The sequence below is a fragment of the Rhinopithecus roxellana genome, chromosome 20, assembly GCF_007565055.1.
Source record: "Rhinopithecus roxellana isolate Shanxi Qingling chromosome 20, ASM756505v1, whole genome shotgun sequence".
Lineage (NCBI taxonomy): Eukaryota > Metazoa > Chordata > Mammalia > Primates > Cercopithecidae > Rhinopithecus > Rhinopithecus roxellana.
The window spans coordinates 19419576-19447538 of NC_044568.1; the positions used below are offsets into that span (position 1 = coordinate 19419576).

Here is a 27963-nt window from a genome sequence, read left to right on the forward strand (position 1 = left end):
AGTCCTCGGATGAACGCCTTGGCCTGCAGCACCCCTTCTGGGAATATTAGAGGCATACCTCCCCTTCCCGAATCAGGGAGCCCGGGGGGCAGCAGAGAGAGAATTGTGGTTACTGTGAAATCCTCGCCCTTCTTGAGCGTGTGAATCTGCGTCAACTCCCTGGGTCTGTTTCTGTTTTCTGTGTTTTCTCTTGCCTTTCAGGTGTTGGTCCTGCTCCTCCCTGTGTCAGGGTTTCTATAGGGATTCTGAGCATTGTGGCTCTCTCTTCTCCCAGGGCAGGCCCTCCCTCCCATCCCCAGCAGAGAGTGGGGTGTTAAAAGGGGCATTCCTCCATGAAATTAGTGGCTGTCCAGATGTGAGGCTGGCTAAGGTGTTTTAAAGACACTCACCTGCCCCACAAAGGCGAGGGATACATGAAAACAGGGTACGCGAGGCATGCCAGCTACGCATCTCGGGGGTCCAGAGTGGGTGGCTTCACCTCCTCCACAGGATGCTTACAGGCCCAGTAGTCCTTCAGCGTTCAGCCAGTGCCCTGCACCATGCTGAGTACCAGGGACACTGCTAGGCACAGGCAGACAAGGCCCCCCACAGCCCCCAGTTAGGGGCTCCAGGACACAGGCAGACGAGGTCCCTCACAGCTGCAGTCAGGGGCTCCAGGACACACCTTTCCTCCTGTTCTCATTGCAGGGCATTGATTTCTGCCCTGGGCAGAACGTTTCAGGGGTCACCACTCACAACCTGGAAGACCACACGAAGCTGCCCCTGATCTTCCACCTGGGACGGGACCCAGGGGAGAGGTTCCCCCTGAGGTAAGTCAGTTCAGGGCCTCCTGACTGCCAGGGCAGTGCCAGCCACACGCCCCCAAATGCAGGCTCCACAGGGACGGAGCCCCTCTGCACCCTGCCCGCCGCCTCCCCGTGCCCAGCCGGACTCCCCCAAATGCAGGCTCCACAGGGACGGAGCCCCTCTGCACCCTGCCCGCTGCCTCCCCGTGCCCAGCCCGACTCCCCCAAACGCAGGCTCCACAGGGACGGAGCCCCTCTGCACCCTGCCCGCCGCCTCCCCATGCCCAGCCGGACTCCCCCAAATGCAGGCTCCACAGGGACGGAGCCCCTCTGCACCCTGCCCACCGCCTCCCTGTGCCTGTGTCTCCTCTTGCTGTTGGTGCCCACACATGCTTGGTGGCCTGCCTTCCTCTCAGGGTGCCTGCTCCTGCCCACCCTGGTGGTCTCCCCACTTCTGTGCCACCGTCCACCCAGCCCCCAGTGATGTGTCCCCGACTCTGAACTGCCTTTGGGGATGGCTGAGGCCAGAGAGGAGGTGTCGAGGCCCTGGGGCCAGCAGGAGGAATGGCAGAAAGCTGCCAGCCCCAGCTCCATCCTCTGCTCTCTGGGCCTTGTCCTCACCCCATCGAGGATGCCGGAGCCTGTGCCGTTGCCTGCCAGCTTTCAGGGGGGAAGCCCTCCCCTTACCCTTGGGAGTCTCGAGGGTCACAGTCGCCAGTTCCAAACCCACGTGCCCTCTGGCAGCTCCTTAGGGGCGACACAGAGGCCCCAATGCTTGGCTGGAGACCCCTCTCTGGCTTCCTTTTTTTTTTTTGTCCAAAGCTGTCTCCTTGGGCTAGGCCTACCTGGAGGCGTCTCCACCTCACCGAGCAGGATGAGCAGGCCCCAGTCCCTGCTGAGGTCTGGGGTTCTGGGCACGTGCGTTTCCGGCACTTCTGCCCTGTCGGGTTGGTCCTGGGCAGACCCAGGAGCTTCAGGGGAGTGGCTGGGCAGAGGCAGAGCCAGGCTCGAGCACAGCAGTTGCTCTCTGCCCAGGCGGTTCTCTGCTTACCAGGGGTCCTGGGTTTGCGTAGGGCCAGTGGGAGGCAGCAGAGAGCAGTACAGGACCGAGGGTGGCAGCACCACTGCCAAGGTGGCTCGAGGCTCCTGCACCCTCTGGACGGGGCAACCGCCTTGCCACGGGGCTGAGCCTGCGCTGAGGTTCCTGGGCTGGAGCCCCTCCCATGCCCTCGGACCATTTGGGTACTTCCTCAGCAGCACCTCTCCTCCACCGAGCGTCCAGCTCAGAAGCCCAGGATGGTGACTGCGGGAAGGCAGCACGGAGCCTGGAGTGGACAGGGCCACCCACACCTCCCAGCTTGGCCTGAAGGGAAGTAGGGCCTTTGCCTTGTGATTAAGGCACGGGTGGAGCTGGGGTCGTCCTGGAGCAGGTGGCCCTGGGTCCAAGGCCAAGTGCCGTGAGTCCAGAGGGAGGAGACACAGACACGGGTGAAGGGCACAGGGGACGAGGCGGGGACTGGACGGAGCGCCACCAGCCTGGGCTCACCTGGGGCCACAAGCTGGAAGAGGCAGGAAGGAGCCCCAGTTCCTCCAGGGGTGCGTGGCCCTGAGGCCCTTGGTTTCAGCCCAACCTCTGGACAGCGAGGGGCCGGCGTCTGCAGTTTACTGTTTTAAGCCCATCTCATGGCCATTTGTCGTGGGGGTGCCGGGCACTCGCAGAGACAGAAGCCCCCGGGGACTCATGATCACCACAAACCATGGGGAGCCTGGAGCCTGGGGCTTTGTGGAGCTGGAGGTACCGTCTGGGAGCCCCGGTGCCCGTGGAAGTCACTGAGGAGCCAACAGCCCCCTGGCTGGAAGCGCCATCCCAGGGGGACCATGGGGAGCAGATGGCAGGCCCCAGTTACACAGAACAAGCTGCTGGCCACACCGGTGCCCGCCACACCCCCCACAGCCTGGTCGCTCCAGGGACCACCTGAGGTGAAAGCCTCGATGGCAGTGCCCCCTCGCGTCCACTGGGTGTGATTGGCATCCACAGGGGGATTCTTGGGGCTGCTGCTCCCCAACTTGCATTTGCTGGAGCCCCTCCAGCCAGGCCAGAGCAGACAGTCCCACCCCCCACCACAGCCACCCAGCCCCGCCCTCACAGGTTAGTTTAAAGCAAACCCAGGCAGCAGGCACAGCTTTCCCGAGGGGGTTACAAGGAGGCAGCTGTCAGCCATGCCTTTGAGAACCACTATCCCTGAGGTCAGATACCCATGACACAGCCTCATTCACCCTGGGGTGCTTCTCAGACACAGACACACATGTTGCTTTTCTGGGAGCCTCTCTAAATAAGATGGGTGGCCGGGCGCCATGGCTCACGGCTGTAATCCCAGCACTTTGGGAGGCTGAGGTGGGTCGATCACCTGAGGTCAGGAGTTTGAGACCAGCCTGGCCAACATGGTGAAATCCCATCTCTACCAAAAATACAAAAAATTAGCTGGATGTGGTGGGTGCCGGTAATCCCAGCTACTTGAGAAGGTGAGACAGAAGAATTGCTTGCACCCAGGAGGCAGAGGTTGCAGTGAGCCGGGATCACACCATTGTACTCCAGCCTGAGCGACAGAGCAAGACTCCGTATCAAAAAAAAAAAAAAAAGACAGGGCCAGGTATGGTCACTCACACCTGTGATCCCAGCACTTTGGGAGGCCGAGGTAGGAGGATCACTTGAGCCCAGGAGTTTGAGACCAGCCTGGGCAACATAGCAAGACCTCACTGATACAGAAAATAAAATATTAAGGCCGGGCACAGTGGCTCACGCCTGTAATTCCAGCACTTTGGGAGGCTAGGCAGGCGGATCACGAGGTCAGGAGCTCGAGACCAGCCTGACCAACATGGTGAAACGCTGTCTCTACTAAAAATACAAAAAAGCCAGGTGCGGTGGCAGGTGCCTATAGTCCCAGCTACTTGGGAGGCTGAGGCACTAGAATGGCGTGAACCCAGGAGGGAGAGCTTGCAGTGAACCGAGATTGTACCACTGCACTCCAGCCTGGGCAACAGAGCGAGACTCTGTCTCAAAAAAAGTTAATAATGGTAAGGCCGGGCGCGGTGGCTCACACCTGTAATCCCAGCACTTTGGGAGACCGAGGCAGGCAGATCACTAGGTCAGGAGATCGAGACCATCCTGGCTATCACAGTGAAAGCCCAGTCTCTACTAAAAATAATACAAAAAATTAGCTGGGCACGGTGGCGGGTGCCTGTAGTCCCAGCTGCTCAGGAGGCTGAGGCAGGAGAATGGCGTGAACCCGGGAGGCGGAGCTTGCAGTGAGCCGAGACCGTGCGCCACTGCACTCCAGCTTGGGCAACAACAAGACTCTCTCTCAAAAATAATAGTAAAAATTGAAATTAGCCAAGCATGGTGATCTATGGTCCCAGCTGCTCAAGAGACTGAGGCAGGAAGATGGCTTGAGCTTGAGCCCGGAAGGCCAAAGACTGAGGCAGGAAGGTGGCTTGAGCCCGGAAGGCCAAAGACTGAGGCAGGAAGATGGCTTGAGCCTGAGCCTTGGAAGGTCAAAGGCTGCAGTGAGCCGTCTTCTCACCACTCCAGCCTGGGTAACAGAGCAAGATCCTGTCTCTAAAAACTAAATGAAATAAACAAGATTAAAGCAACAAGCCAGGCCGGGCCTTCAGGGACACTCGCCATCAGGAGGTGCAGGTGGTCAGGAGGTGCGGGTGCAGTTCTCACCGCTTCTCAACCACAAGTATTTGGCCACAGAATCCTGCAAAAACAGAAATGCACCTGAGGCCCTCCTGGATTAAAAATGGACCCTGCCACCAGGCTGCCTGCAGGAGGGGCGGCGGGAGCTGTGCTCAGGGATGCGGTATGAAGCCCAGGCTGGGACCATGACAGGCATCTCCGCGGGCACCAAGCGGGGAGCCCTGAAGGACCCCAGCTCTCCTGGAGGTCGTCCTCTGATGCAACCCCAGGCCTGAGGCCTCAGCAGGGAGTGGGTGGATGGAGCAGAAAGAGGCTGGGGCAGGGGGTGGGGGTGGGGAGGGGGGCACATCCCCACCCCTTTTGCATGCAGCTTCTGTGTGAAACCTCGTTTTTACGGAAGGTTCTGGAGCTAAAAACCAGTTCTCACAGCCTGGTGAGGGTCCAGGGCAGAGAGACTGGGCTTAGGTGAGTCTGCGCTCACCTCCCAGGAGGTGCTGGGCCTGGACAGGTGCGGCCATCAGGAGGGGAGCTGGCTCACCTGGTAACCCCATCTCTAGCTTTGTGAGGAGCTGCCACACCGCCTTCCAGAGTGGCTGCTCCAGTCCGCGTCCCCACCAGCAGCAACGCGGCTGCTGGCCTGGGCAGTGACAAGCTCTGGCTTCAGCCTCACACTCGTGGAGGTTCCTCCCTGCATCTCCACGATGACAGTGGTGGCAGGTGTCTGTTCACGTGCATGTTGGCGATATTAGAAGTGATTGAAGATGGTGAAAAAGCATCATCTCTGCAGATGTCCTCAGAGCCCGGCATGACAGTGCCATGGACCCTAGATTCACAGCATTGCAAACTGCGGCCCTCACGGCACCTCGTCGAGTTGTATAATCGTACCTTCGTGAAAATGAAAGGAATCCGAACACTCCGCGTGCTTGCATTGGAATTTTAGAACCACAGACGCCGTTCCCCTCCATTTCCCGCTTTTTTTGGGCAATAGGATGACGTTGCTTTTGTAATGAAACAAGTTTGTGTCGTATTTGTAAATGTTTACATAGTAGCGAGTACTGGGGAGACCCACACACAGGTCCCAGCCTACACGTCCCAGGTCCTGGTCACAGGCAGGTCACCCTGGTGGGGACAGGACGGGACGGTTCTGCTCACAGCCTCTCTGCCAGCGCTTGGCCTCCCGAGCCTTCATTTCCTCTGTTGCCCGTGAGTCTGAGGGCAGAGGATGGCTCAGGTGCCTGCTGTCTGTCCTAGCAAGGCCTGGGGCGCTGCAGGCTTGAGCACGTGGTCCACAGTGACTGCCCACTGTGGTTCTCGGCCCATTAGACCCCGGAAGCCTCAGCCTTTCCAGGCCAGCCCCTCCCTGTCCTTCACTGTCGGCCCCAGGCGCACCCCTGCAGCCATAGCCATGTGACCAGAGCTCTCTGTCCCCAGCTTTGCCAGCGCTGAGTACCAGGAGGCCCTCAGCAGGATCACCTCGGTCGTCCAGCAGCACCAGGAGGCCTTGGTCCCCGGGCAGCCCCAGCTCAACGTGTGCAACTGGGCAGTCATGGTAAGTGGCTGGTATGTAGGCGGCCATCTCTGTCAGGGCCGCAGCCACCCACCTGGGGCCCCAGGATGAACGGTGGCCAGCACAGGGCGGGGGTAGGGGCTCTTCCCTGCCTCCATCAGTGGTAAGGCCCTCGTGCCTCAGAGCACACGTGGTGGCGTCCAGGATTCAGGGAGCTGGAGCCGAGCGACTCGGGGACCAGAACAACACTGCACCAGGGCAGCCGCAGGTCCACATCCAGCCACTCGGGCCTCTGCCTGGCTGAGCTGAGACTGGGGAGCTCCAAGATCCCTCTCCTGCGCCCCACAGGTGGTCACTGGGGGACAGCAGGGAGCATGAGAGGGGCCGGGGTCCCCTGGTCCTTGACTCCCACACGGGCAGCTTCTCCTTGGGGGGCCCTGTGGTGACACCCGAATCCCCAGGCTCTGCAGGCACTGAGGCAGGAACGGCACTGCTGCTGGGTCCCGGGCGGACTGGTGCTGCACTGTGAGTGGTGGCGGCCCCAGGACCCGCCTGCGAGGTTCCCATTGTGCCTCCTTCATGCTGGGCCAGCCCCAGGGACCTTCGTGTCAGACCTGATCCCACTCAGTCACCCAGAGCAGCGTCTCCTTGCGGCCTGACGAGACCAGGCCATGTTCACCTCCAATGGAGAAACGGCCTAATCACACCAGCATCGGCCAGACACGCAAGCACAGATGGGCCTCCAGAGTTCCACTGAAGTCTGTTCAAGACAAACGATGCGTCTCCTTGTCCAGACCTGGGGGCCGCAGTCAGGGCCTCTTGGGAGCAGCTTCTCTGTCCCCTGTTTGGGGGTCCCCTAGGGTGGGGTGTGGACGGCCCAGCCATCCTGAGTGTGCAGTGGCCGCAAAGGCCTTTTTCCCAGCACAGCTGATGTGGGTCCCAGCAGGGAAGGCCTTCACAGCTCCTTCAGATGGGACATGTGCAGCCTTCACTCCAGTCGGCAGAAACGGGCCACACACAGGTCTGCAGTGTCACTCCTGGGTGCCCAGAGCTCACAGAGCACAGTGGAGATGGCCAAACCCAGCCTCCAGGCCCCTGAGCCACCACTTACCTGTTTACGTGGGCTGAGCGTGGCTGCCCACAGCCCCTGGATCCGCCAAGTGAAACCGCAGGAGCTCGGGACCCCGGGGCAGCTGCAGCCTTCAGCCTGGGCTCCTGCTGTGTGGGCCAAAGGATCTGGCTGCCGCATGGGAGCCGCTGGGTACCTGCCGTGACGTGGGAAGGAAGGTGGTGGCTCTGCACAGCCAGGGAGCCACAGCGTGGGCCGGCAGATGGAACAGGAGAGCGCCGGACATCAGCACCTCCCAGCAATGAGGACCATGGAGGGCAGATGGCCTTGTTCCTGCCCAGGGAGGGTCCACCCTGCAGGGGTCATTTAGGACTGGGCGGGGCAGGGCCACCTCCGTTAGTTGGGGGGCTAGCGGGGGTGCTTGGCAAGTTTCATAGGAAGATATTCAGGGCCCTTCCTTCCAAGGGACCTGGGCAGTTGGCATCCCTGCCTCTGCACTCAGCAGTGGAGCAGGGAGGTCCCTGTCTCAGGACCCCTGAGTCTCGGGCCCCAGGAGCCCAGGGCCACCAGCCGTGGAGGATCCCTGGGCAGAAGCCTTCCACACCCAATCGCAGTCCGTGCTTCTGCGACCCAGGCTGCAATGGCTCCACTGGTGCAGGCCACACCAGCCATGGAGACCGGGCCCAGGGCAGGGGAGGGGGGCGCACAGCCTGGCTGCTGCTGCCATCTCCTGGGCACTGGGGGAACTGCCGCCACCTCCACATCTGTGCCCTCTGCAGGGGGAAAAGTGGTGCCAACCTGGCGAGCTGAGCCACTGGGGTCTGAGGGGCCCAGACGCCACCGTGAGCAGAGCCATGGAGGAGATGCACAGGCACGCGTGTGAAGCCTGGGGGCCACTTGCCCTCCTCACCCCTTCCCTGCCCTCTGTCCCCACCAACTGCAGGCCAGCCCCAGCCGAGGGGCTCAGTGGTGTCTCTGACACAGAGGAGAGGGAGTCTGGCCACCTGGACCCCTGCTCCTGGGACAGCTGAGCAGCCTTTGAGAAACGCAGACTCACACATACCCTGTGGCTGCCTCTGCTGCCCCTGGAGTTTGGGAGCAACCTCCTCACCCAAGCCCACCCCTGCTCTGGTGGCCAAGGGGGCAGGGACACTCATGTGGCATGCCTGCTGCTGCCCAGGGCTGGAGAGCGTCCTTAGTCCTCTGATTGAGCAGCACCCAGAATTCAAAGTCTGTCCCGACGGGAAAGTGCCCTCAGGGCCATGCGGCATCTGACGTGGCACAGAGGTGGCCTGGATGGAGACACAGAACCAAACTGCACCCATTTCAGCCAAGAAGGCTCCTCTTAGGGGCATAAGTCTCCCTTTCTGTTGCCAGGAAAAGTGCCCTCCCACTGGCCGGGCGCGGTGGCTCAAGCCTGTAATCCCAGCACTTTGGGAGGCCGAGACGGGTGGATCGCGAGGTCAGGAGATCGAGACCATCCTGGCTAACACGGTGAAACCCCGTCTCTACTAAAAAATACAAAAAACTAGCTGGGCGAATTGGCGGGCGCCTGTAGTCCCAGCTACTCGGGAGGCTGAGACAGGAGAATGGCGTAAACCCAGGAGGCAGAGCTTGCAGTGAGCTGAGATCTGGCCATGCACTCCAGCCTGGGCGACAGAGCGAGACTCCGTCGCAAAAACAAAAAAAAAAGTGCCCTCCCACCAAGCAAGGCTTCCACTAAGTGGGGCTGCGCTGTGAGGTCCACACACACCCAGGCGATGGAGGGGTGCAGGCTCCGCTCAGTGCCACACTGAACTGAGCCCAGCAGCGCAGTAGGGACTGGCTCCTCCCTGGAAAAGGCTTCTTGAGAAGCTGAAGCTGCAGGAGAGGGTGATGAGTTGGGAGGCTCAGGGTGGGCCTTTCTAACACCGCTGGCCACACAGAGGCCCTCAGCCACTTGGCAGCTGCATCCCCCACACCCGGGACTTCCCCGCCAAGTTCTCACTCCTCCAACAGCAGCCTCTTCAGAGCTGAGAGGCTGAGTCGGGAGGGCGCCGTCTCCCAAGTTCCCATGATTCCTGGGGAGGCGTCTGTGTAGCTGCCCGCCTGGACTGAGGTGGCCTCCACACTGAGGCCAATTAGATGGGAGTTGGGGATTGGACTGGGCAGGGGACACATCAAAACTGCTCAAGACCAAGCGTGGTGGCTCACGCCTGTAATTCCAGCACTTTGGGAGGCCAAGGCAGGCGGATCACCTGAGGTCAGAAGTTTGAGACCAGCCTGGCCAACATGGGGAACCCTTGTTTCTGTTAAAAATAAATAAATGGGCCGGGCGCGGTGGCTCAAGCCTGTAATCCCAGCACTTTGGGAGGCCGAGGCGGGCGGATCACAAGGTCAGGAGATCGAGACCATCCTGGCTAACACGGTGAAACCCCGTCTCTACTAAAAAATACAAAAAACTAGCCGGGCGAGGTGGCGGGCGCCTGTAGTCCCAGCTACTCGAGAGGCTGAGGCAGGAGAATGGCGTGAACCCGGGAGGCAGAGCTTGCAGTGAGCTGAGATCTGGCCAGTGCACTCCAGCTTGGGTGACAGAGCGAGACTCCGTCTCAAAAAATAAATAAATAAATAAATAAATAAATAAATAAATAAATAAATAAATGGCAGGGCGTGGGGGCTCACACCTGTAATCCCAGCACCTTGGGAGGCCAAGGCAGGTGGATCACAAGGTCCGGAGTTCAAGACCAGCCTGGTCAAGATGGTGAAACCCCGTCTCTACTAAAAATACAAAAATTAGCCAGGCATGGATTATAGCCATGCCTGTAATCCCAGCAGCTACTCGGGAGGCTGAAGCAGGAGAATTGCTTGAACCCGGAAGGCAGAGGTTGCAGTGAGCCGAGATCGCGCCACTGAACTCCAGCCTGGGTGACAGAGCGAGACTGTCTCCAAACAGAACAACAGAGTGCTGCTGCTGGGCCCACAGGAGCTTGGAATAACTGCATGTTTTTCTCAATTTTCATTTCCCAGAACTGGGCACCCCCGGGCTGTGAAAAGTTAGGGAAGTGTCTGACACCTCCAGAGTCCATTCCCAAGAAGTGCCTCTGGTCCCACTAGCACCTGCGTGGACCCAGGTCAGGCCTGGAATCTCCGGTTGGCTCTGCAAGTGCCCGGGGGGAGGACGGCTCTGGCCTCGGTGCTCTCCCGACCCTGCCCAGGCCAGACAGACGGCACCTGCAGACACGGGGACTGCACGACTCCACCTGCCCAGGACCTGACCCTGGAGTGTGCTCGGCCCTCCTCCTCGCCCACGGCGCCTCAGATCTCAGGACCCTCCTCCTCGCCCACGGCGCCTCAGACCTCAGAACACTGCCATCTCACGCTTTTTGTGAACCCCAAATATCTGAGACAGGTCTCGGTCAATTTAGAAAGTTTATTAAGTTTATTAAGGATGCGCCCGTGACAGCCTCAGGAGGTCCTGGAAACACATGGCCGAGTTGGCTGGGGGTACAGTTTGCCTTTACATCTTAGGGAGACGTAAGATCAGTATGTGTAAGACGTACATTGGTTCGGCCAGCCTTCCACTGAATACATGATCGAGTCTGGCCCAGTGAATCCGCATTTTTATGTTAACAATAAGGGAGGGGAGCGATCAGATAAGCGTTTGTCTCAGGGGAGCCCCAGAGGGGTGACCTCCAGTTCCGTCTGTCCTTTGTCCACAAGGAATTTCCTTGGGCACTAATTATGAGGGAGGCATGTAGTCTTTATCATTGCAGCTATGTTATTTAGAAATAAAACAGGAGGCAGGTTTGCCTAATTCCCAGCTTGACTTTTCTCGGCTTAGTGATTTTGGGGTCCCAAGATTTATTTTCCTTTTATACCTTCCCAGCAGCTGCCAAGGATCAGGCGCCCAGCTCCAGCCGCCTCCCACCTTCTCCAGAGCCCAGCGCTGCATTCCTTGCCAAAGGGCAGGACTCGGGGCTCCCTGCTGTTCCCACACCAGCCCAACAGCCCGGGGTTGAAGGAGATGACAGGGCCAATTCTGTGTTGAACCCTCCCCAGGCCCCCCTCAGGCCACCTGGGAGACAGAATCAGGAAGAAGGAGAGGAAGGCCGAGGCCTCCTGGGCTGGATGTGGACGGCTTAAGTGCAGCTAACACACGTGGCCCGGTGGGACCGGCTCATGTGGCAGCTTCTGTGGGGATGTGAAGGTATCAGGGTCCTCCATTTGCACCTTCCCTAGAGGTCTGGAGCCCAGGCCCCAGGCCTTGCCAGCCCTGACCATGGCACACTTCGAGGCAGCTGCTGCCACGCCCCTTGGCATCAGAGGATGGGTCCCCCACTCGCCCTGGAATGGGGACCCCAGCAGCCACACGCAGACTCCGGCCTTCACCCTCCGAAGGCTCCTGGGGGCTGCCTTCCACTGAGTGGGCTTTCCCTTCTGCAGTAACTGCCAGGCCAAAGCTGAACTGGAAAAATTGTGAAATGATGGGCTGGGCACGGTGGCTCACGCCTGTAATCCCAGCACTTTGGGAGTCCAAGGCGGGTGAATCACGAGGTCAGGAGATCAGGGCCATCCTGGCTAACACGGTGAAACCCCGTCTCTACTAAAAATACAAAAAAATTAGCCGGGTGTGGTGGCGGGCGCCTGTAGTCCCAGCTACTCAGGAGACTGAGGCCGGAGAATGGCGTGAACCCAGGAGGTGGAGTTTGCAGTGAGCTGAGATCACGCCACTGCACTTCACCCTGGGCGACAGAGCGAGACTCCGTCTCAAAAAAAAAAAGGCTGCGAAACGAATAAAAGTCTTGGACTAGAGCAAAAAGCATTTTAGCTCTGGGGATTTTTTTGAAAGGAAATTGTGTTTGGAGGGAGTTGTGCCTCACGCAACCCCCTGAGTACCAGTCCTCGGGCGGCCAGGGGGTTCACAGCTCCCCACCCCAAGGCTGAGGAGTCACCTGGCCTCTGCGGGCGGACAGAAGGGCCTCTGCCATCGCGGATGCGCCCCCTGGCCTGGCCACGCCTTCCGGCCTCTCTCCCCCAGGTCCGGGCGGGGAAGAGCCACCTCAACGGCAGGGCCCATCCATCCGCGAGAGGCCAGCGCCCCCGGCCGGTCCAGCCCAAGCCCGCCGCCTCTGCCCTGGGCTGCTCCCTCCGGGCCCTGCACCGCCCTCCTGCTACTTGGACTCCTTCCTCACGCCCTCCTCCACCCCGCGCGCGCCAGCCTCCCGCGCGCAGCGTGGGGATCTCGGCCAATAGCCGAGAAAGGGCGAGGCCCGTACGAGCGCCAGGTGCGTGGGCGAGACGAGCTCACGCCCCTCCTCCAGCCGCCAGGGCCGCGGCCCACAGCTGCCTGGCTGCAGTCAGAGGCGCGGCCCGAGAAAAGGAAGGGCGCCTTGACTCGCACCTTTGTCCGGTTCGAACGTTCTGCTCAGTGGTGCGTGCAATGCGAGCGCGTCTTAAAATCGATGGCGCCTAGGAGTCCATGAAATACGGTACATGCTTCCGGCGAGGGACGCTCCTCCCCGCGGAAGCCCCGCCCCTCACCCACGCATCGGTCTCCCCGGGGATGCCCCGCCCTTCGTGGCGGCCCCGCCAGTCTCTGCGCAGGCGCGCTCGGGCCGCCGCTGGCTCCTCGCACGCGGCCATGGCGGATCCCGAGCTGCAGCTGGTTGAGCGGCGGATCCGCAGCTTCCCCGACTTCCCCACCCCGGGCGTGTTATTCAGGTGCAAGCGCAGGCCGCCCTCGTGGCGTCCCGACCTGCGGGCCTGCGGATGGGAGAGCGTTGCCTGCGACCTCGGGACTGTCCGGCAAGCGGGGCGGGCAGGGCGGGAACCCTCGTCCTTCGCCCCCGGGGCCGCTGCCCTCCTTCGGCCCCGGCGTCACCAGGCCTGTCCTTGGGTCCAGGGACATCTCGCCCGTCCTGAAGGACCCCGCCTCCTTCCGCGCCGCCATCGGCCTCCTGGCGCGACACCTGAAGGCGACCCACGGGGGCCGCATCGACTACATCGCAGGCGAGTGCCGCGTGGCCGCATCCAGGGCGCCTCTGCCTCCGCGCGCGCAGAGGGTAGCACGTGGGCTCCGCGCGTCTGCTTGGGGGAGGGTTTTTGGGGTCCTTCGGGGGCGCCGGGACGGGCACCGTGCTTGGGGTCGCTCCCGAAGGGTTGTGAGGTTGGGCCCCCGAGGCCGCCGCGCCATGCAGGCGGCCCTGCCCGCAGGTTCCGGGTCCCCCGCCCAGGACAGGCGTGACCGAGTCGCCGGGTTAGTTCGTCTCCCTGGAGTGCCCAAGCTGAATCCACGGGGCCCAGCTGCCTCGCTTCTTGTTCCTTCTGCGAGCTGGTATTGAGCGCCTGCCACGAGCCAGGCCTTCCCTCGTGAAGATCATGGAATGCCCACCCAAGGAAGGAGGGCCTGGAGGCCTCCGGGAGAGCCCGAGAGGTGGCCCAGGGAGAACAGTGTTCCTGGTGGTCTTGCCTCTCCTAGGGCGTGACAGCCCACTCCCTGCACACTGCCCCGAGGGAAGCGCCAGCTCTTGCTGGAGCCACAGCACTGCCAGAGCCCCCTTCTCACCTCCTGCAGGAAGCCCTCCCTGACCTCCGGCCAGGCTGGGGCAAGGTTTCCCTGAGCATCCCCCAACTGTCACAGCTCAGGTCACCTCGAGAGACTCTCTTTTTAGACAGAAGCCCTGGGGCAGAGCTGCCTTTGAGAGAGAGTTGAAGCCTGACAGGTTTCTACCAGCCCAGTTGAAGATGGGCTGCTGAGCTCGGGGAGAGGGGCGGTCACTCCCCCAGGACCACAGCTAGAAAGTGGCCCCTTAAAAGACAGACCCAGGTCTGCACTCTGACCTGGAAGCAGCTCCTGGTAGGTGACAGGTAACATTCCTTAAATGGTGCACGTCACTGGTCTTTCAGCTGGCAGCCAACCATGTACCCCTTGCCACTGGCCAACCCTGGCCCCTGGGGACTCCCATGCTGCCAAGTCACTCCTGTCACTCACCCTGACAGGCCTAGACTCCCGAGGCTTCCTCTTTGGCCCCTCCCTGGCCCAGGAGCTTGGACTGGGCTGTGTGCTCATCCGAAAGCGGGGGAAGCTGCCAGGCCCCACTGTGTGGGCCTCCTATGCCCTGGAGTACGGGAAGGTAAGGGGGCTGGGGTGGCCAGAGGAAGGGGAGGGTCAGGCCACCGTGGCCACTCTCCCCCAGTTCTAAAGGCCGTCCCAGGCGTGTCAAGTGGAGCTGCTGTGGTTACAGTGCTCTTGGGAGCTCAGAGAGGTTGAGACACAGGCTGGGCTCACACAGCCAGGAAACAGCAAGGTGGGGTTGGAGTCAGGGCCTAGGGTGGCAGCTGCTAAGCTCTGCACACAAAGTTGTTTTCTGCGGGAGGCTGAGGACGACACACCACTTTCCACTCCAGGCTGAGCTGGAGATCCAGAAAGACGCCCTGGAGCCAGGACAGAGGGTGGTCGTCGTGGATGATCTGCTGGCCACTGGTGGTGAGGGTCTCCCCGCAGCCAACTGCTGTGGCTCCAAGGGCCTGGTGGGAGTGGGGCAGGACCTCGCTGTGCATGACGCAGGATGCAGCTTACTATTGTCCAGAGGGTGCCTGGTGGCCAGGCTGACACCTTCCTCTCTCCCCATACCCTCCCCAACCCAGGGGCTGGCCTGGAGCACCCAGTCTCTGCAGCCCAGGCCAACTGGGGACCTCACCCTCCCATCCCCAGGAACCATGCACGCCGCCTGTGAGCTGCTGGGCCGTCTGCAGGCCGAGGTCCTGGAGTGCGTGAGCCTGGTGGAGCTGACCTCGCTTAAAGGCAGGGAGAAGCTGGCTCCTGTTCCCTTCTTCTCTCTCCTGCAGTATGAGTGACTACAGGGCCTCCCAGCCCCACATCTGCAGCTGGAGCCCAGGGACATTTCAGCCCTGGGCAACTGCAGTGACCTCTGCAGTCACCAGGGGCACCAGCTGCCCACAGGGAACACATCCCTTGCTTGGGTTCAGCACCTCTCCTGGGGCTGGAAGTGCTAAAGCCTGGAGCAAAGCTGTGCTTCAGCCACCCTGGGCCCAATTACACACAGGGAGAGTGCAGTAAACAGCTTTGCCACAAGAGCCGACTCCTGTCATCCTGTTCCCCAGGGCAGGGAGCCCCAGGACACCACCAAACCAGCTGGACTTCGGGCACGTGCTGCTCGGCATAGTGCCCAGCAGAGTCTGGCCTGGTTCTCACCTCAGGAGCCGGAACCGTCCAGGCACTGCAGAAAGAGGCCGTGTGGGCCGGGCGTGGTGGCTCAAGCCTGTAATCCCAGCACTTTGAGAGGCCGAGACGGGCGGATCACGAGGTCAGGAGATCGAGACCATCCTGGCTAACATGGTGAAACCCCGTCTCTACTAAAAAAAATTTAAAAACTAGCTGGGCGACATGGCGGGTGCCTGTAGTCCCAGCTCCTCAGGAGGCTGAGGCAGGAGAATGGCGTAAACCTGGGAGGTGGAGCTTGCAGTGAACTGAGATCCGGCCACTGCACTCCAGTCCGGGCGACAGTGAGACTCCGCCTCAAAAAAAAAAAAAAAGGCCGTGTGGGCCCGTCTTCTAGGGAAGCAAGTGAGGGCTCAGGGGTAACTAAGTCTGTCAATGCAGGTCCCACCCTGAGGCGGCCAATGCTACTGAAAGGGTTCTACTGCAGATCTAGTGGCTGTAAGCACGACTTTATTATAGTACTGAAGTCAGTGTGTGGGCGGGCCAGTCGCTTCTGGAGGCTCCAGGGATGTCCTGCCCAGCTTCTCCAGGCTGCCTGTGTCAGGGCAGGGCCACGTCTTCAGAGATGGCTGGCTCTGGCCCTCTCGTGAAGGCCTCTGCGATGACATGGGGCACAGCTGGATGATTCAGGATCACCTCTCCAATCTTGAAGTTCTTAATGACAAAAGTCACCCTTTGCTGTGGGAGGTCCCATATTCAGAGGTTCCAGGATTAGAGGGGATGGTCTCCTGCCAGCCACACTACCCAACCCCATGTTGCCAAAGCCCCCTTCACCCTCAGCCACATTCCCCTGCCCTGATGGCCCCCCAGGGGGTGCTGGGATCTGGCTTCCCTTCATCACCAGCAGCAAGGACAGAGGTGCCCACAGAAACTGGTTTAATGTGAATCCACCAGGGGAGCCCCATGCAGGGGCTACCACCCGCAGCCAGAGACCCTCAGGCTGTGCAGCCTGCAGCCCATCTCTGCCTCTGGCCCTCAGGGGCACTCTGGAAAGGGAGAGCAAAGTGCATCATGTTCATAAAAGAAAATGCTGGTGGCCCCAAGCCAGTGAGCCTGAAGCCCCCATCTGTCCAGTGGCCCCCAGGCTCACAGCCCCTCTTCAGCGCGGGCCTGGCGGACCAGGCGTGCAGTGATGCTGGCCAGGTCCGCACCCTTGTCCAGTTTGACGTAGGTGTCAGTGCGAATGTGGTGAAGGCGAAGCCAGTCTGGCAGGAGCTCAGAGAGGAGCAGCAGGTGTTTCTCCATCTCCCCTGTGGGAGGAGAGGGGGGACACTCAGGCTGGTGCTGGGCCCCAGCCCCACACGGGCAGCACTTGAGACCAGCCTGACCACCCAACCTCTGTGTCCACCTGGATGCCCTCAGTGCCCCATCCCCGGGCCTTAGGGCAGAGGTGGTTCTGATCAGAGGCCCAGGTCTGGGAGGCATGAACAGTGAGCGGAGAGAGCCAGGCCTACAGTTGAGGCCATGTGAGGAGGCACAGAGCATGGGGGCCGCCAGCCCATGAAAACCCTGAGGCAGGGGGTGCCCTGTAGTGTCGGGACCCCCATGTGCTCAGAGTGTGGTGACCAGAGGCCTGGGAGGCAGTGTAGGTGCATGTGGGGCCTCTTCTGACCAAGCACTGCAGGCGGTCAGGGAAACAGGCCAGAGCTGTGAGAGGGAAGCTGCCTCCAGAGGCTGCAGGTGTGGAAGGGCTGGGTGGAGGCTCAAGGGTGGCTCAAAGGAGGGCAAAGCACCCAGCACACACCAGTGCAAGCGGCCAGTGCCCACTGCACATCTGAACAGAACAAATCAGTGATAGACACCTCTGGTCAGAAACCTGGGGAGGCGGCTGCAGCACCGGGCAATTCCACTGTGCGCACCCCCTCGCCCCGCCGTGCACATACCAGGCAATTCCACTGTGCGCACCCCCTCGCCCCACCTTGCACATACCGGGCAGTTCCACTGTGCGCGCCCCCTCACCCCGCCGTGCACGTACCGGGGCTCATGGCAGTGCGACAGCTGCCCACCATCCTGGCACAGGCCACCTCCATGCTGAGCGCAGGCTTGCGTTCGGACACGAAGACGCTCCGCAGCACGCGGGCCAGCTCAGGCAGCCGTTCTAGGCGCTGCAGCCGCTGCTCCTGCTCCAGGCACCGCGTCATCTGTGCCAGCTGCTTCTGTGCCTCCTTGGCTCTGACCTGCAGCAGGTGCGGGGACCTGGTTAGTGGGCAACAGATCACCAGGCCCCCACCCGCCATCACTGGGGACAACTCACCCGCTCCAGCAGATCCTGGGACACCCCCTTCAGAGCACTGGGAGAGGCTGCAGGCGGGGTGGCTGGTGGGGTAGCCGGCAGTGCTGGCCTGGGGGACCCGGGGCTGCTGGGCTCAGCAGAGCGCAGGGCCAGTTGACTCAAGGCCTTCTCCATCTGCGGGAGGGACAAGTTGGGGCGGAGAGGTCACAGGAGGCAACATGCCCCTGGCTCTCTACCCAGGAGTCCCCGGTATCTCAAGGCACAAGTTAGCCCAGCACACTGGGTGGTCTGTGCTAGTCAATGCAGTTTCCCAGTGTGCGGCATCGCCTGCCCGGGGCCAACTCCCTACATGGGGCAAGTGGCAGAGACAGGCTTAGAGGTTGCAGCTGGGGACAGAGGGCAAATACCACCTACTCTCTGGACCCCCCAGCCAAGGAGGAAGCCAGATGAGGCGTCAAGCTCATCGCCAAGGCCCCACCTCTTATGCCCGGGGTCAGGCTGGCCCACCCACCCGGGAGAAAGGGGCTGCCCAAGCCTCACAGCCTCACCCTGGGTGACATCAGGCTGCGGGCCCGGGCCAGCACCTCCTGAGCAGTGGTGAGTTTCTCCGTGGCGGGTGGCTGGGGCAGCACAGCTGGCTCGATGTCGGGCACTTCATCCACGTTGAAGCGTGGGTGCCAGCGGGTCAGCTGGTCCTCTGGCACCACCATGGGGGGCCTCAGGGAGGCCAGGAAGGCCTGGGGAGAAGGAGCAGATGGGTGACACTGGGCCCATCTGAGACAAGGGCAGGATGCATGTGAGGTGGGGCTGTCTATGCTTACGTCCCAGCCGGGCCACCTTGGGCAAGTCACTTAGCCTCTGCCCAGTGCTCAGCTTGGAGGGAGAGCACACGGCCTCCCACGGCCTATACTCGCTGAATGCCTTGGGGACCTCCTCAGTGCCTGCAACTGCACCCTGAGCACACCAGCCCTCAGCTCAGGGTGAACCCAACTCGGTTCCATCCTGGGAGAAGCCGTGGGTGGCAGGGATGCTCCAAGCACAGGGTTACGTGCTGAGGCAGTGCTGGCACCACCATCTTTGCACAGCAGGGCTGGGGGCCGCTCACCTTGTGGTGCTCCTTGACGTGCTCCACCAGCTTCTGGCTGAAGATCTGCCGTCGCTGCAGGAGGCGCGAGGCCGTGAGCTGAGGGGCTGCTCCGTCAGCCTCTGTGGGACAAGTCCAGGCCTAAGTCCCGGCCAGGCCGCCCAGCACCTCACACCCACCCCGGAAAGTGTATGGGTCACAGATGGGGAAACCGAGGTCTTGCACCCAGCACCTACCCTGCTCCAGCAGTGGCTCGATGGTGAGCTGGTAATCTGACCTCTTGACACCATCCTTGAAGGTGGGGACGCCGCGCTCCTGGCGGAAGCAGTAGGAGGCCGGGTACACAGTTTTGATCTGGCCAACATTGCGCTCCTCGAAACGCCTACAGGAGGAGGGGGCCGGCTCAGGAGGCAGCAGGCCCAGGGCCACCTCCAACTCCAGGGCAGCCCCAGCCCACCCGCGGCCACTCACCTGCGCATCATGTCCTGCACGCCCCGCTGGACCTTGGCAAAGGTGGGTGTCTCAGAGCGGTTGTGGAGCATGCCCACAATGGTGTCCATGCTGCGGAACATCTCCGCCAGCACCTGGTACTTGTAGGGCAGCACAAGCCCTGGTGGGCCAGGCTGGGCCAGGGCATGGAAGCGCTGGTAGGCAGGCGCCTTCTCGCCACTGTCAGGGAGGGAGGAGCCTTGTGAGAAGCAGCAGGCCCCCACCCCTCCAATGCCACAGCAGGCCCCTCAACCAGGGAGCCTCCAATGGGGCCTGCCACGCCACACACGATGGCTTTCGCGGCCCTTGCACAGCCACCAGCACTGGCACCATTAGGGGTAGCACTGGTGACAGGAAAGCCCAGCTCCACACTCCAGCTCTGCTGTGTCCACATGGCACCCCCAGGGAAGCTCTGCCCTCTCCCCAGCCCAGTTTTGCCAGCTCTCATGGGCAGGGGCAGACAACACACCAAAGCGTCTGGAGCATTTGAAACCTACCAGAGCCCCGAGGCAGGAGCTGTCCCCAACAGGAGGGACTGAGGGCAAAGGGCCAGCAGTGCCCAGGACCTTTTTCTCAGGGGTCTGGCTCCACGCCCTGGTGACCTCACCACCTCCCTCCTCGGATGGAGCAGACCTGGGCGTCTACCAGGATCGCCCACCCATGCCTCCCACCAGCCGGCCTTTCCCAAGGCCTCCTGGCCACCCACCCAGCACTCACCATGGCTCCTCAGGGTGGCCATTGGCCTCTGGGGTACAGGACTCTCCAACATCCTGGGCACTGGACTTCAGCACTCGGACTCTTGCCCCCAGCTCCCGGGCCCGTTGGAGGCATGACGCAAGCTCAGAGATGGTGTCCTTCAAGGGGATCAGGGAACATGGTGCTGTCAGGCAGTCAGGCCGGCACCACTCAGCACCACTCAGCCCTCCCAAATCTGCCCCAGGCCCCGCCCCTCACCTGGTTCTGTGAGGATGTCAGCTGGGGTGGCTGACCTGCTGCCGGGGTGGATTTCTTTATCTTCTGGCCCAGAGAAGGGCAGGTTGGGATGTCTGGGGCCTCGGGGGAGTCAGGGGCCTCGGGGGAACTGGGGCTGGAAACCTGGTGAGAGGGACCCCAAGGGTGAACCCATGACAAGACCTGGTGCTCCTGGCTCTGCAGAAGACCCTGAAGGATCAGAAGCCCCTCTGAGTTAACAGATGGGCATGGCTCGGGGGCTTAGGGCTTCCCGCAGAAGGTGGTCTGCGCTAAAGCTGGCTGGGGACACAGCCTTGCTCTCGCCTTCTGGGGCAGTTTCCAGGGCGGACCCCCCTTCCAGCCCCATCATCATCATCAGATCCCGGCGCAAGCCCCGCAGTGCCTCCTGCTCATCTCAGAAGCCAGCCAAGTCCCCAGTGGTGGCAGGGCGGCCAAAGGGTCCCCCGACCTGTCCCAGAGTTCCCTGCGCCCTGCCCCCCGGCCTCAAATTCCCCGCGCCCCGCCCTGCCTCCCCGCCCCGTCCCCGCCTGCCTCAGTTTCCCCACCTCCGTCCCTCGGCCTCAGTTTCCCCGAGCCATGTCCCCCGGGCCTCAGTCTCCCCGCCCCCAACTCCCCGGCCTCAGTCTCCCCGAGGTCCGCCCCTGGGCCTCAGTTTCCCCGCCCCCGAGCCCCGGCCTCAGTCTCTCCGAGCCCCGCTTCCCGGGCCTCAGTTTCCCCGCCCCCAACCCCCCGGGTTCAGTCTCCCCACGTCCCTCACCGCGTCCGCCGACAGCCGCAGCCTCCGGCGGGCGGGCGGCCTGGCCTGGTCGCGTCCGGGGGCGGCGGGCGGGTGGGCGCGCTTGCGGCTGCCGCTGGTGGCGGAGTCTGGGGCGCGGAGTGCGGGTCTGACGGGGCTGGGGGTGCGACAGGCCAGCTTGGGCGGCGCGATGCGGGGCCCGGGGCGGCGGCGCGCAAAGAAGTCGGTGACGCGGCGCTGCTCCATGGCGGCGGAGTGCGCGGCGAAAGCAAGGAAGGAAGAAGGAAAGAAGGAAGGGGCGGGCGCGGTGCCCGCCAAATTTCCCGCGGGCGCCCAGGCCCCGCCCCCGGCGCGGACGAACCAACGGGGCGGAGCGCGGAGAGGGGAAAAAAAAAAAAAAAAAAAAAAAACGGGACGGGGCGCGCATGCGCGCTGGTGGGCGCGGGACCCGGCTTGGCCGCGCGCATGCGCCGACGTGCGGCGGTGACCCGCCGGGGGGAGCTGTCGTCCGCGGGACTCTGGCGTGGTCTCCGGATCCCGCGTGTGGCTCTCACTTTTCAGGGCGTGTCGGTGGGGCCGCTGGCTTCAGGGTCAGAGGGAGCGCAGTCCAGGTAAACAGCAGCGCGCGCCTGACAAAACCCTGGCGCTGCCCGGGGGAGCCGAGGACGGCGCGACCTGGGGGGCTGCAGGCTCGGGCTGGTAAAGGCGCTGCCCCCGCGGGCCGCACGCTGCTTATTTCTTTTTTTTAAATTGTTTCTATCGAGGCGGAGTTTACGTTGCCCGGGTGGTCTCAAACTCCCCGGCCCAGTGATCCGCCCGCCTGGAACTGCCGCCTTGCAGAGCGCTGCGATCACAGGCGTGGCCTCCGCGCCCGCGTTTCTCGCTTTTTAAAAGGGTGAGTTTGATACGTGAATTATTTCTCAATCAAGCTATTACATGGAAAGGAAGAAAAGGAGCCGGGCGTGGTGTCTCAAGCCTGCAATCTGTTTGGGTACAGGCTTTGGTGGCTGCCCTCCAACCAGCTTTGCCCACTCTGCCGGCAGAAAAGACGAAAGACGAGTCTCCTATGACTGAGTATTGAGCGAATAAGTGCCCAAATCCCCGCCCGCCTTCCACGCCGTGTCCGGCTTGCCGGCAGGAGACGCATTGGAAGTCTGATGGCCCCGCCATCAGGACAGGCACCGCACCTCAACGTAGTGCCTCTCCTCAAAGGTCGGAAGGCTCCTTCCAACTCCTGCACCTTGACGACGACTGACGGTGCCCACACTCGGAGACCCCGGTCACCCTCGCCGAGCCCAGGGGAACGCTACAGGTAGCGGGTAAGCCAGTTTCTTTTCTCCTCAATACTGTTTTGCTGTCCTATGGAGGACCTAGCCAACGCTCCACTATTTCAGTAGTTAGGGTAAACGGTAAACCGTCTAGCCCTCGCCAGACCCCGATGTTAAATTGCTGCCTGGACTATGCATGTTTTGCCCACTCTTCCCTCACCATGCCCTCTTGCCCCACTTTTGCCCACTCTTCCCTCACCATGCCCTCTTGCCCCACTTTTGCCCACTTTTCCCTCATCATGCCCTCTTGCCCCACTTTTGCCCACTCTTCCCTCACCATGCCCTCTTGCCCCACTTTTGCCCACTCTTCCCTCACCATGCCCTCTTGCCTCACTTTTGCCCACTCTTCCCTCACCATGCCCTCTTGCCCCACTTTTGCCCACTCTTCCCTCATCATGCCCTCTTGCCCCACCCCCTTTTAGGACGAAACATCTTAACCAAACTTAGGGCGTCCATTAACCTCCCCTCTCATCCCCACCCTGGCTCCGACATTGCTTTCATGATGCTCTTGTGCCCCCGGTTGCAGATTCTCTCAACATTACCTGGACTCATCAAGCAACAACTAACCAGAACCTCCACAGAGGCACATCCATCGTGGGTGACCTTACTACCCCTTGCCCTTGCCAGACTACCAGCGACACTTACAAGCCCCTTGGGCCTTAGTCCTTTTGAACTGGTATACGGGCGCCCTCTCACGCCGCAAGAACTCCCTACTCTACCCACACCATTAGCACCCTACCTGCCATACCTTTCTCTTTTAAGACAACTACTGACTTCATCTTCATAGAACCCTTAGCCACTAGGCCGGGCGCGGTGGCTCAAGCCTGTAATCCCAGCACTTTGGGAGGCCGAGACGGGCGGATCACGAGGTCAGGAGATCGAGACCATCCTGGCTAACATGGTGAAACCCCGTCTCTACTAAAAAAATACAAAAAAACTAGCCGGGCGAGGTGGCGGGCGCCTGTAGTCCCAGCTACTCAGGAAGCTGAGGCAGGAGAATGGCGTGAACCCGGGAGGCGGAGCTTGCAGTGAGCTGAGATCCGGCCACTGCACTCCAGCCTGGGCGACAGAGCGAGACTCCATCTCAAAAAAAAAAAAAAAAAAAAAAAAGAACCCTTAGCCACTCTTCTCCCCGACTCCTCACCTAATCAGTTAGAAGACCGAGCCTGGCAAGGTACCCTCTGTGACTTTAGCCATAATGAGCGTACTTTCTGCACCTTTGTTAATGTTATCATGGTTAACTATAATCCCAGTAACTCCTCTTACTACTCCTAACTTTGTGTGGAGATTCTCTATAACTGAGACTTGGACCACAAATAACCAAGTTCATTCAGTCATGCAAGGTACTGCAGATTGCCCCCCCGCAGGTTGCTAACAGGCCCTCTACTTAAACTTCACCCTAAGTTCCCTCACTCCAGGCTACCGCCCGGCCCTGTGCTTCCTATATGACCAGACCCACTATAACTGCCGGAACTATTGGCAAGAGGCTAATGTTGGGTGCCCCTACCCTTACTGCAACATACATCAATTAGGTTGGACAGGTTGGGGTCCACAAATGACAGCAAGCATATTTACCCAGGACAAAAATACTAAAAAATATAGACTTCTCATCAAAGATCCTTGGGATTCCCGGTGGGCCAGCGGAGTAAAAGGCGGACTTTATTCAACAGTCAGTTCCTCATATCCAACCGCAACCATCTGGGTAATTAGAACGTATGTCCAACAGATACAATTCCCTAAAAATGTGCAGGCTCTACAAAATCTAACCACAGTCATAAAACAACGCGAACAAAAACTACAGGAACAGTTAAACCCCCCAAACAACAAAGACCCATTCTCATGGTTGGCTCTTATTCGTCTAGGACTTAATCTATCACAGGCAGCTGGACTGAAAAATCTTTCCCAATGCTTTCTCTGTGCTACTCTCGGCAAAGCCCCCTTTTTGGCAGTCCCCCTACCAGCCGCTTTCAATACTACCAATGACTCTACCAGCTCACTTCAATCAGCACCCCTGTCTCAAGTCCCCTTGTATCATAATCCACAAAGTCTACCCCTTCCCTTCTGTTACTCCACTCCAAATTCTTCATGGTGCAATCACACCCAAGCTCCCAATAAAACCCAGATGGCCCCCCTTGGCGGCTACTTCTGGTGTAACCATACCTTATCCAAAACTCTTAACCATACCTCCCTCACCCAGTCTCTGTGTTCCAGTGTCCTTGGTACCCAGTTTAACCCTATATGGTAAAGGAGAACTGTCCGAACTAACTTCTCAGCTTACTATTCCTAGCCAAAAAATCCAAAAACGGGCTATCTTTCTTCCACTAGTTACCGGGGTTTCCTTGGCATCCTCCCTAGTAGCCTCAGGACTTGGAACAGGGGACCTCGCCTACTCAATTCAATCCACACAGACCCTCTCCACTCAGCTCCAGGCAGCCATAGACGCTTCAGCTGAAAGCTTAGCCTTTTTACAGCGTCAGATCACTTCAGTAGCTCAGGTAGCGGCACGAAATAGGCGGGCATTAGATTTTCTTACTGCTGAAAAGGGAGGAACATGCCTTTTCCTTAGAGAAGAATGTTGCTACTACATAAATGAATCAGGCCTAGTTGACACCAACATTCAAACATTAAACAAAATCAAGAAAGAACTCCAACAATTTAAGAGCCCTTTAGTACCCGAACCCCTGGTATGGTTGCTTTCTTTCCTAATCCCCATACTAATTGTCTGCATTATTTTATGTTTTGCTCCCATTTTTATAAAATTCCTCCGAGCCAGGGTCCAAGAAAATTACTCGAGTTTCCTCCAATCAAATGCTCCTACACCCTTACACCCAACTGCCAACCTCAGACCCTAACTATGCCCCTTAATAGCAGGAAGCAGCCAGAGAGACAACTGCGCCCTGAAATCTTATAATCAATGAGAGGTTGGACTGTTTGGGTGAAGGAATGGGCCAAGATGGAGGAAAAATGAACAAGATGGCATAGTCCCTGAGGCTTCCAGGTTCTTCACCACCAATGTACCCGCACCCGGGAAAGCACAAACCAACTGAGCATGCGCCAAGTGACGTCAACCTGAAGAAATTGAAACTTACCCATCCACGCCCGTGAAGACGCCCCCGTCCCACCCACTGCCCTCCCCTTTCCGGTCGCAAGGCATAAAAATCTGTCGCCGGCGAGTGCCGGTGCAACTTCTCCAGCCCGCGACTTCCCTGGCCCTCCCTACTTGCGGACCAGAGAACCTCGCCCGAGAGCGCGTGCATATTTGCAAATAAAGGCTACCACTTTCTTTATTTGATTTCGGCCTCTTTTATTAATTAATTGGGCTTTTAATAAAACAAAACAATCCCAGCACTTTGAAAGGCCGAGGTGGGCAGATCACGTGAGGTCACGAGTTCAAGACCAACCTGGCCAACATGGTGAAACCCCCTCTCTATTAATAATACAAAAATTAGCCAGGCCTGGTGGCGGGCGCCTGTAATTCCAACTACTTGGGGGGCTGAGGCAGGAGAATCGCTTGAACCCGGGAGGTGAATGTTGCAGTGAGCCGAGATCGCGCCATTGCACTCCAGCCTGACGGAAAGAGCGAGACTCCCTCTCAAAAAAAAAAAAAAAAAGGAAAGAAAAGAAAAGAAACTGCCTTTAACATGGCTGACATTTTAAAGTTTTAGTTCTTTTTTTTTTTTTTTTTTTTTTTTTTGAGACGGAGTCTGGCTCTGTCACCCAGGCTGGAGCGCAGTGGCCGGATCTCAGCTCACTGCAAGCTCCGCCTCCCGGGTTTACGCCATTCTCCTGCCTCAGCCTTCCGGGTAGCTGGGACTACAGGCGCCCGCCACCTCGCCCAGCTAGTTTTTTGTATTTTTTTGGTAGAGACGGGGTTTCACCATGTTAGCCAGGATGGTCTCGATCTCCTGACCTCGTGATCCGCCCGTCTTGGCCTCTCAAAGTGCTGGGATTACAGGCTTGAGCCACCGCGCCCGGCCTCCTAAAGTTTTAGTTCTTAAAACCTACAGCGCTCTAGGCCGGGCGTTTTGTTAAAAAGTTTTGTTTTGGGCCGGGTGCGGTGGCTCACGCCTGTAATCCCAGCACTTTGGGAGGCCGAGGCGGGTGGATCACAAGGTCAGGAGATCGGGACCACCCTGGCTAACACGGTGAAACCCCGTCTAGCTGGGCGAGGTGGCGGACGCCTATAGTCCCAGCTACTCGGGAGGCTGAGGCAGGAGAATGGTGTAAACCAGTGAGGCGGAGCTTGCAGTGAGCCGAGATTGCGCCACTGCACTCCAGCCTGGGCGACAGAGCAAGACTCTGTCTCAAAATAAATAAATAAATAAATAAATAAATAAATAAATAAATAAATAAATAAAAATTTTGTTTTGGTACGCATGCTCTGGGCCACCATGCAAAACATAACTTTTTTTTTTTTTTTTTTTTGCTCACCCAGGTTGGAGTGCAGTGGCATGATCATAGCTCACTGCAGCCTCCACTCCTGGACTTAAGGGATCCCCCTGCTGTGGCCTCCCAAGTAGCTGGGGCTACAGGTGTGACCCACCACACCTGACCACACCACACCACACATTAAACAAATATCATGTATTTCTTCGGTCAAAACTGCTTGCAGGTTGGGGCAGGAATTGACTTGGAAGGGGCACCAAGGAATTTTCTAGGGTGATAGAAATGGTCTATATCATGATGGGTTTGGGTTACATAAGTGTATGAATTTATCAAAATCTGAGGGTACCTTAAGATTTGTGTATTTTATGGTATGTAAATTTATCTAAAAGCCAAATTATCAGCCGGGCGCAGTGGCTCAGGCCTGTAATCCCAGCACTTTGGGAGGCCGGGGTCACAGATCACCAGGTCAGGAGATCACCTTGGCTAACAAGGTGAAACCCCGTCTCTACTAAAAATACAAAAAAAAAAAAAAAAAAAAAAAAAGAGCCGGGCGTGGTGGTGGGCACCTGTAGTCCCATCTACTCAAGAGGCTGAAGCAGGAGAATGGGGGTGAACCCGGGAGGTGGAGCTTGCAATGAGCCAAGATCAGGCCACTACACTGGGTGACAAGAGCGAGACTCCGTCTCAAAAAAAAAAAAAAAGCCAAATTATCAGCAAATACTGAACTCTATAGTCAATGACATGCACGCAGAAGTGTTTAGGAATAACAGGTGTCTGACACTTTAAAATGCATCAAATAAGATGGACAGGCTGGGCGCAGTGACTCACACCTGTAATCCCAGCACTTTGGGAGGCCAAGGTGGGTGGATCATCTGAGGTCAGGAGTTCGAGACCAGCCTGGCCAACATGGTAAAACCCCATCTCTACTAAAAATATAAAAATTAGCTTGGTGTGGTGGCGGGGACCTGTAATCCCAGCTTGTCGGGAGACTGAGGCAGGATAATCGCTTGAACCTGGGAGGCAGAGGTTGCAGTGAGCTGAGATCGCACCATTGCACTCCAGCCTGGGCAACAGAGCAAGACTCCATCTCAAACAGTAAAATAAAAAAATAAAAATAAAGATGGAAAAAATAAAGAGAAAGAGATATGTGGCCGGGCGCGGTGGCTCAAGCCTGTAATCCCAGCACTTTGGGAGGCCGAGACGGGCAGATCACGAGGTCAGGAGATCGAGACCATCCTGGCTAACACGGTGAAACCCCGTCTCTACTAAAAATACAAAAAAACTAGCCGGGGAGGTCCCCGTCTCTACTAAAAATACAAAAAAACTAGCCGGGGAGGTGGCGGGCGCATGTAGTCCCAGCTACTCGGGAGGCTGAGGCAGGAGAATGGCGTAAACCCGGGAGGCAGAGCTTGCAGTGAGCTGAGATCTGGCCACTGCACTGTAGCCCGGGCAA

The 27963-nt window shown here is 59.3% G+C and overlaps 3 protein-coding genes and 1 long non-coding RNA gene across 11 annotated transcripts in view; 3 read left to right on the forward strand and 1 right to left on the reverse strand.

Annotated features, from left to right (window-relative positions):
• GALNS (galactosamine (N-acetyl)-6-sulfatase) overlaps positions 1-11617 on the forward strand; it is a 47488-nt gene extending 35871 nt beyond the window's left edge. For 2 of the 4 annotated variants that reach the window (XM_030924903.1, XM_030924905.1), the window contains 3 exons: positions 688-809; positions 5917-6034; positions 7841-8560. In XM_030924903.1, the coding sequence (XP_030780763.1) occupies positions 688-809; positions 5917-6034; positions 7841-8092 (492 nt within the window). In that variant the 3' untranslated portion in view covers positions 8093-8560. Of the gene's footprint in view, positions 1-687; positions 810-5916; positions 6035-7840; positions 8561-10067; positions 10867-10926 lie in introns of those variants that run through there. The other 2 variants (XM_030924904.1, XM_010355549.2) reach the window with 2 other exon arrangements.
• A 983-nt stretch (positions 11618-12600) lies between these two features.
• Positions 12601-15137, forward strand: APRT (adenine phosphoribosyltransferase). Of its 2 annotated transcripts, none has more exons than XM_010355552.2 (5): positions 12601-12761; positions 12943-13049; positions 14040-14173; positions 14448-14526; positions 14688-15137. In XM_010355552.2, exons 1-5 carry the CDS (start codon positions 12604-12606, stop codon positions 14774-14776), a joined length of 567 nt encoding a protein of 188 aa, XP_010353854.2. In that variant the 5' UTR covers positions 12601-12603; the 3' UTR covers positions 14777-15137. The 2 variants fall into 2 exon arrangements, with proteins under 2 accessions (XP_010353854.2, XP_010353853.2); XM_010355551.2 differs by having other exon boundaries at positions 14755-15137.
• Positions 15138-16141: 1004 nt separating this feature from the next.
• On the reverse strand, positions 16142-21125 carry CDT1 (chromatin licensing and DNA replication factor 1). Its single transcript, XM_030925625.1, has 10 exons — positions 20818-21125; positions 20043-20183; positions 19806-19942; positions 19071-19268; positions 18836-18981; positions 18621-18721; positions 18064-18252; positions 17537-17689; positions 17258-17459; positions 16142-16532 (listed from the first exon to the last, which is right to left on the reverse strand). The coding sequence occupies exons 1-10, from the start codon at positions 21040-21042 to the stop codon at positions 16369-16371; spliced, it is 1656 nt and encodes a 551-aa protein (XP_030781485.1). The 5' UTR covers positions 21043-21125; the 3' UTR covers positions 16142-16368.
• Positions 21126-21266: 141 nt separating this feature from the next.
• On the forward strand, positions 21267-25401 carry LOC115895287. 4 transcript variants are annotated; one of them, XR_004055488.1, is made up of 3 exons: positions 21267-21691; positions 21794-22115; positions 24898-25401. It is a non-coding gene; the product is annotated as an uncharacterized LOC115895287 (long non-coding RNA). The 4 variants fall into 4 exon arrangements; XR_004055490.1 differs by having other exon boundaries at positions 21840-22115; XR_004055487.1 differs by having other exon boundaries at positions 21267-21407; positions 21561-22115.
• The last annotated feature ends 2562 nt before the right edge of the window (positions 25402-27963 follow it).

What these genes read in the sequence shown, in the direction of transcription:
- APRT (XM_010355551.2), top strand. Translation starts at nt 12,604, where the DNA reads ATGCCCCGCCCTTCGTGGCGGCCCCGCCAGTCTCTGCGCAGGCGCGCT. An exon ending in ACCCCGGGCGTGTTATTCAG is followed by an intron (nt 12,762 to 12,942) that starts GTGCAAGCGCAG and finishes CCTTGGGTCCAG; the next exon opens with GGACATCTCGCCCGTCCTGA. An exon ending in CCGCATCGACTACATCGCAG is followed by an intron (nt 13,050 to 14,039) that starts GCGAGTGCCGCG and finishes TCACCCTGACAG; the next exon opens with GCCTAGACTCCCGAGGCTTC.
- CDT1 (XM_030925625.1), bottom strand. Translation starts at nt 21,042, where the DNA reads ATGGAGCAGCGCCGCGTCACCGACTTCTTTGCGCGCCGCCGCCCCGGG. An exon ending in GCAGCCTGATGTCACCCAGG is followed by an intron (nt 17,690 to 18,063) that starts GTGAGGCTGTGA and finishes TCCCTCCCGCAG; the next exon opens with ATGGAGAAGGCCTTGAGTCA. An exon ending in TCGCACTGCCATGAGCCCCG is followed by an intron (nt 16,533 to 17,257) that starts GTACGTGCACGG and finishes CTCCTCCCACAG; the next exon opens with GGGAGATGGAGAAACACCTG.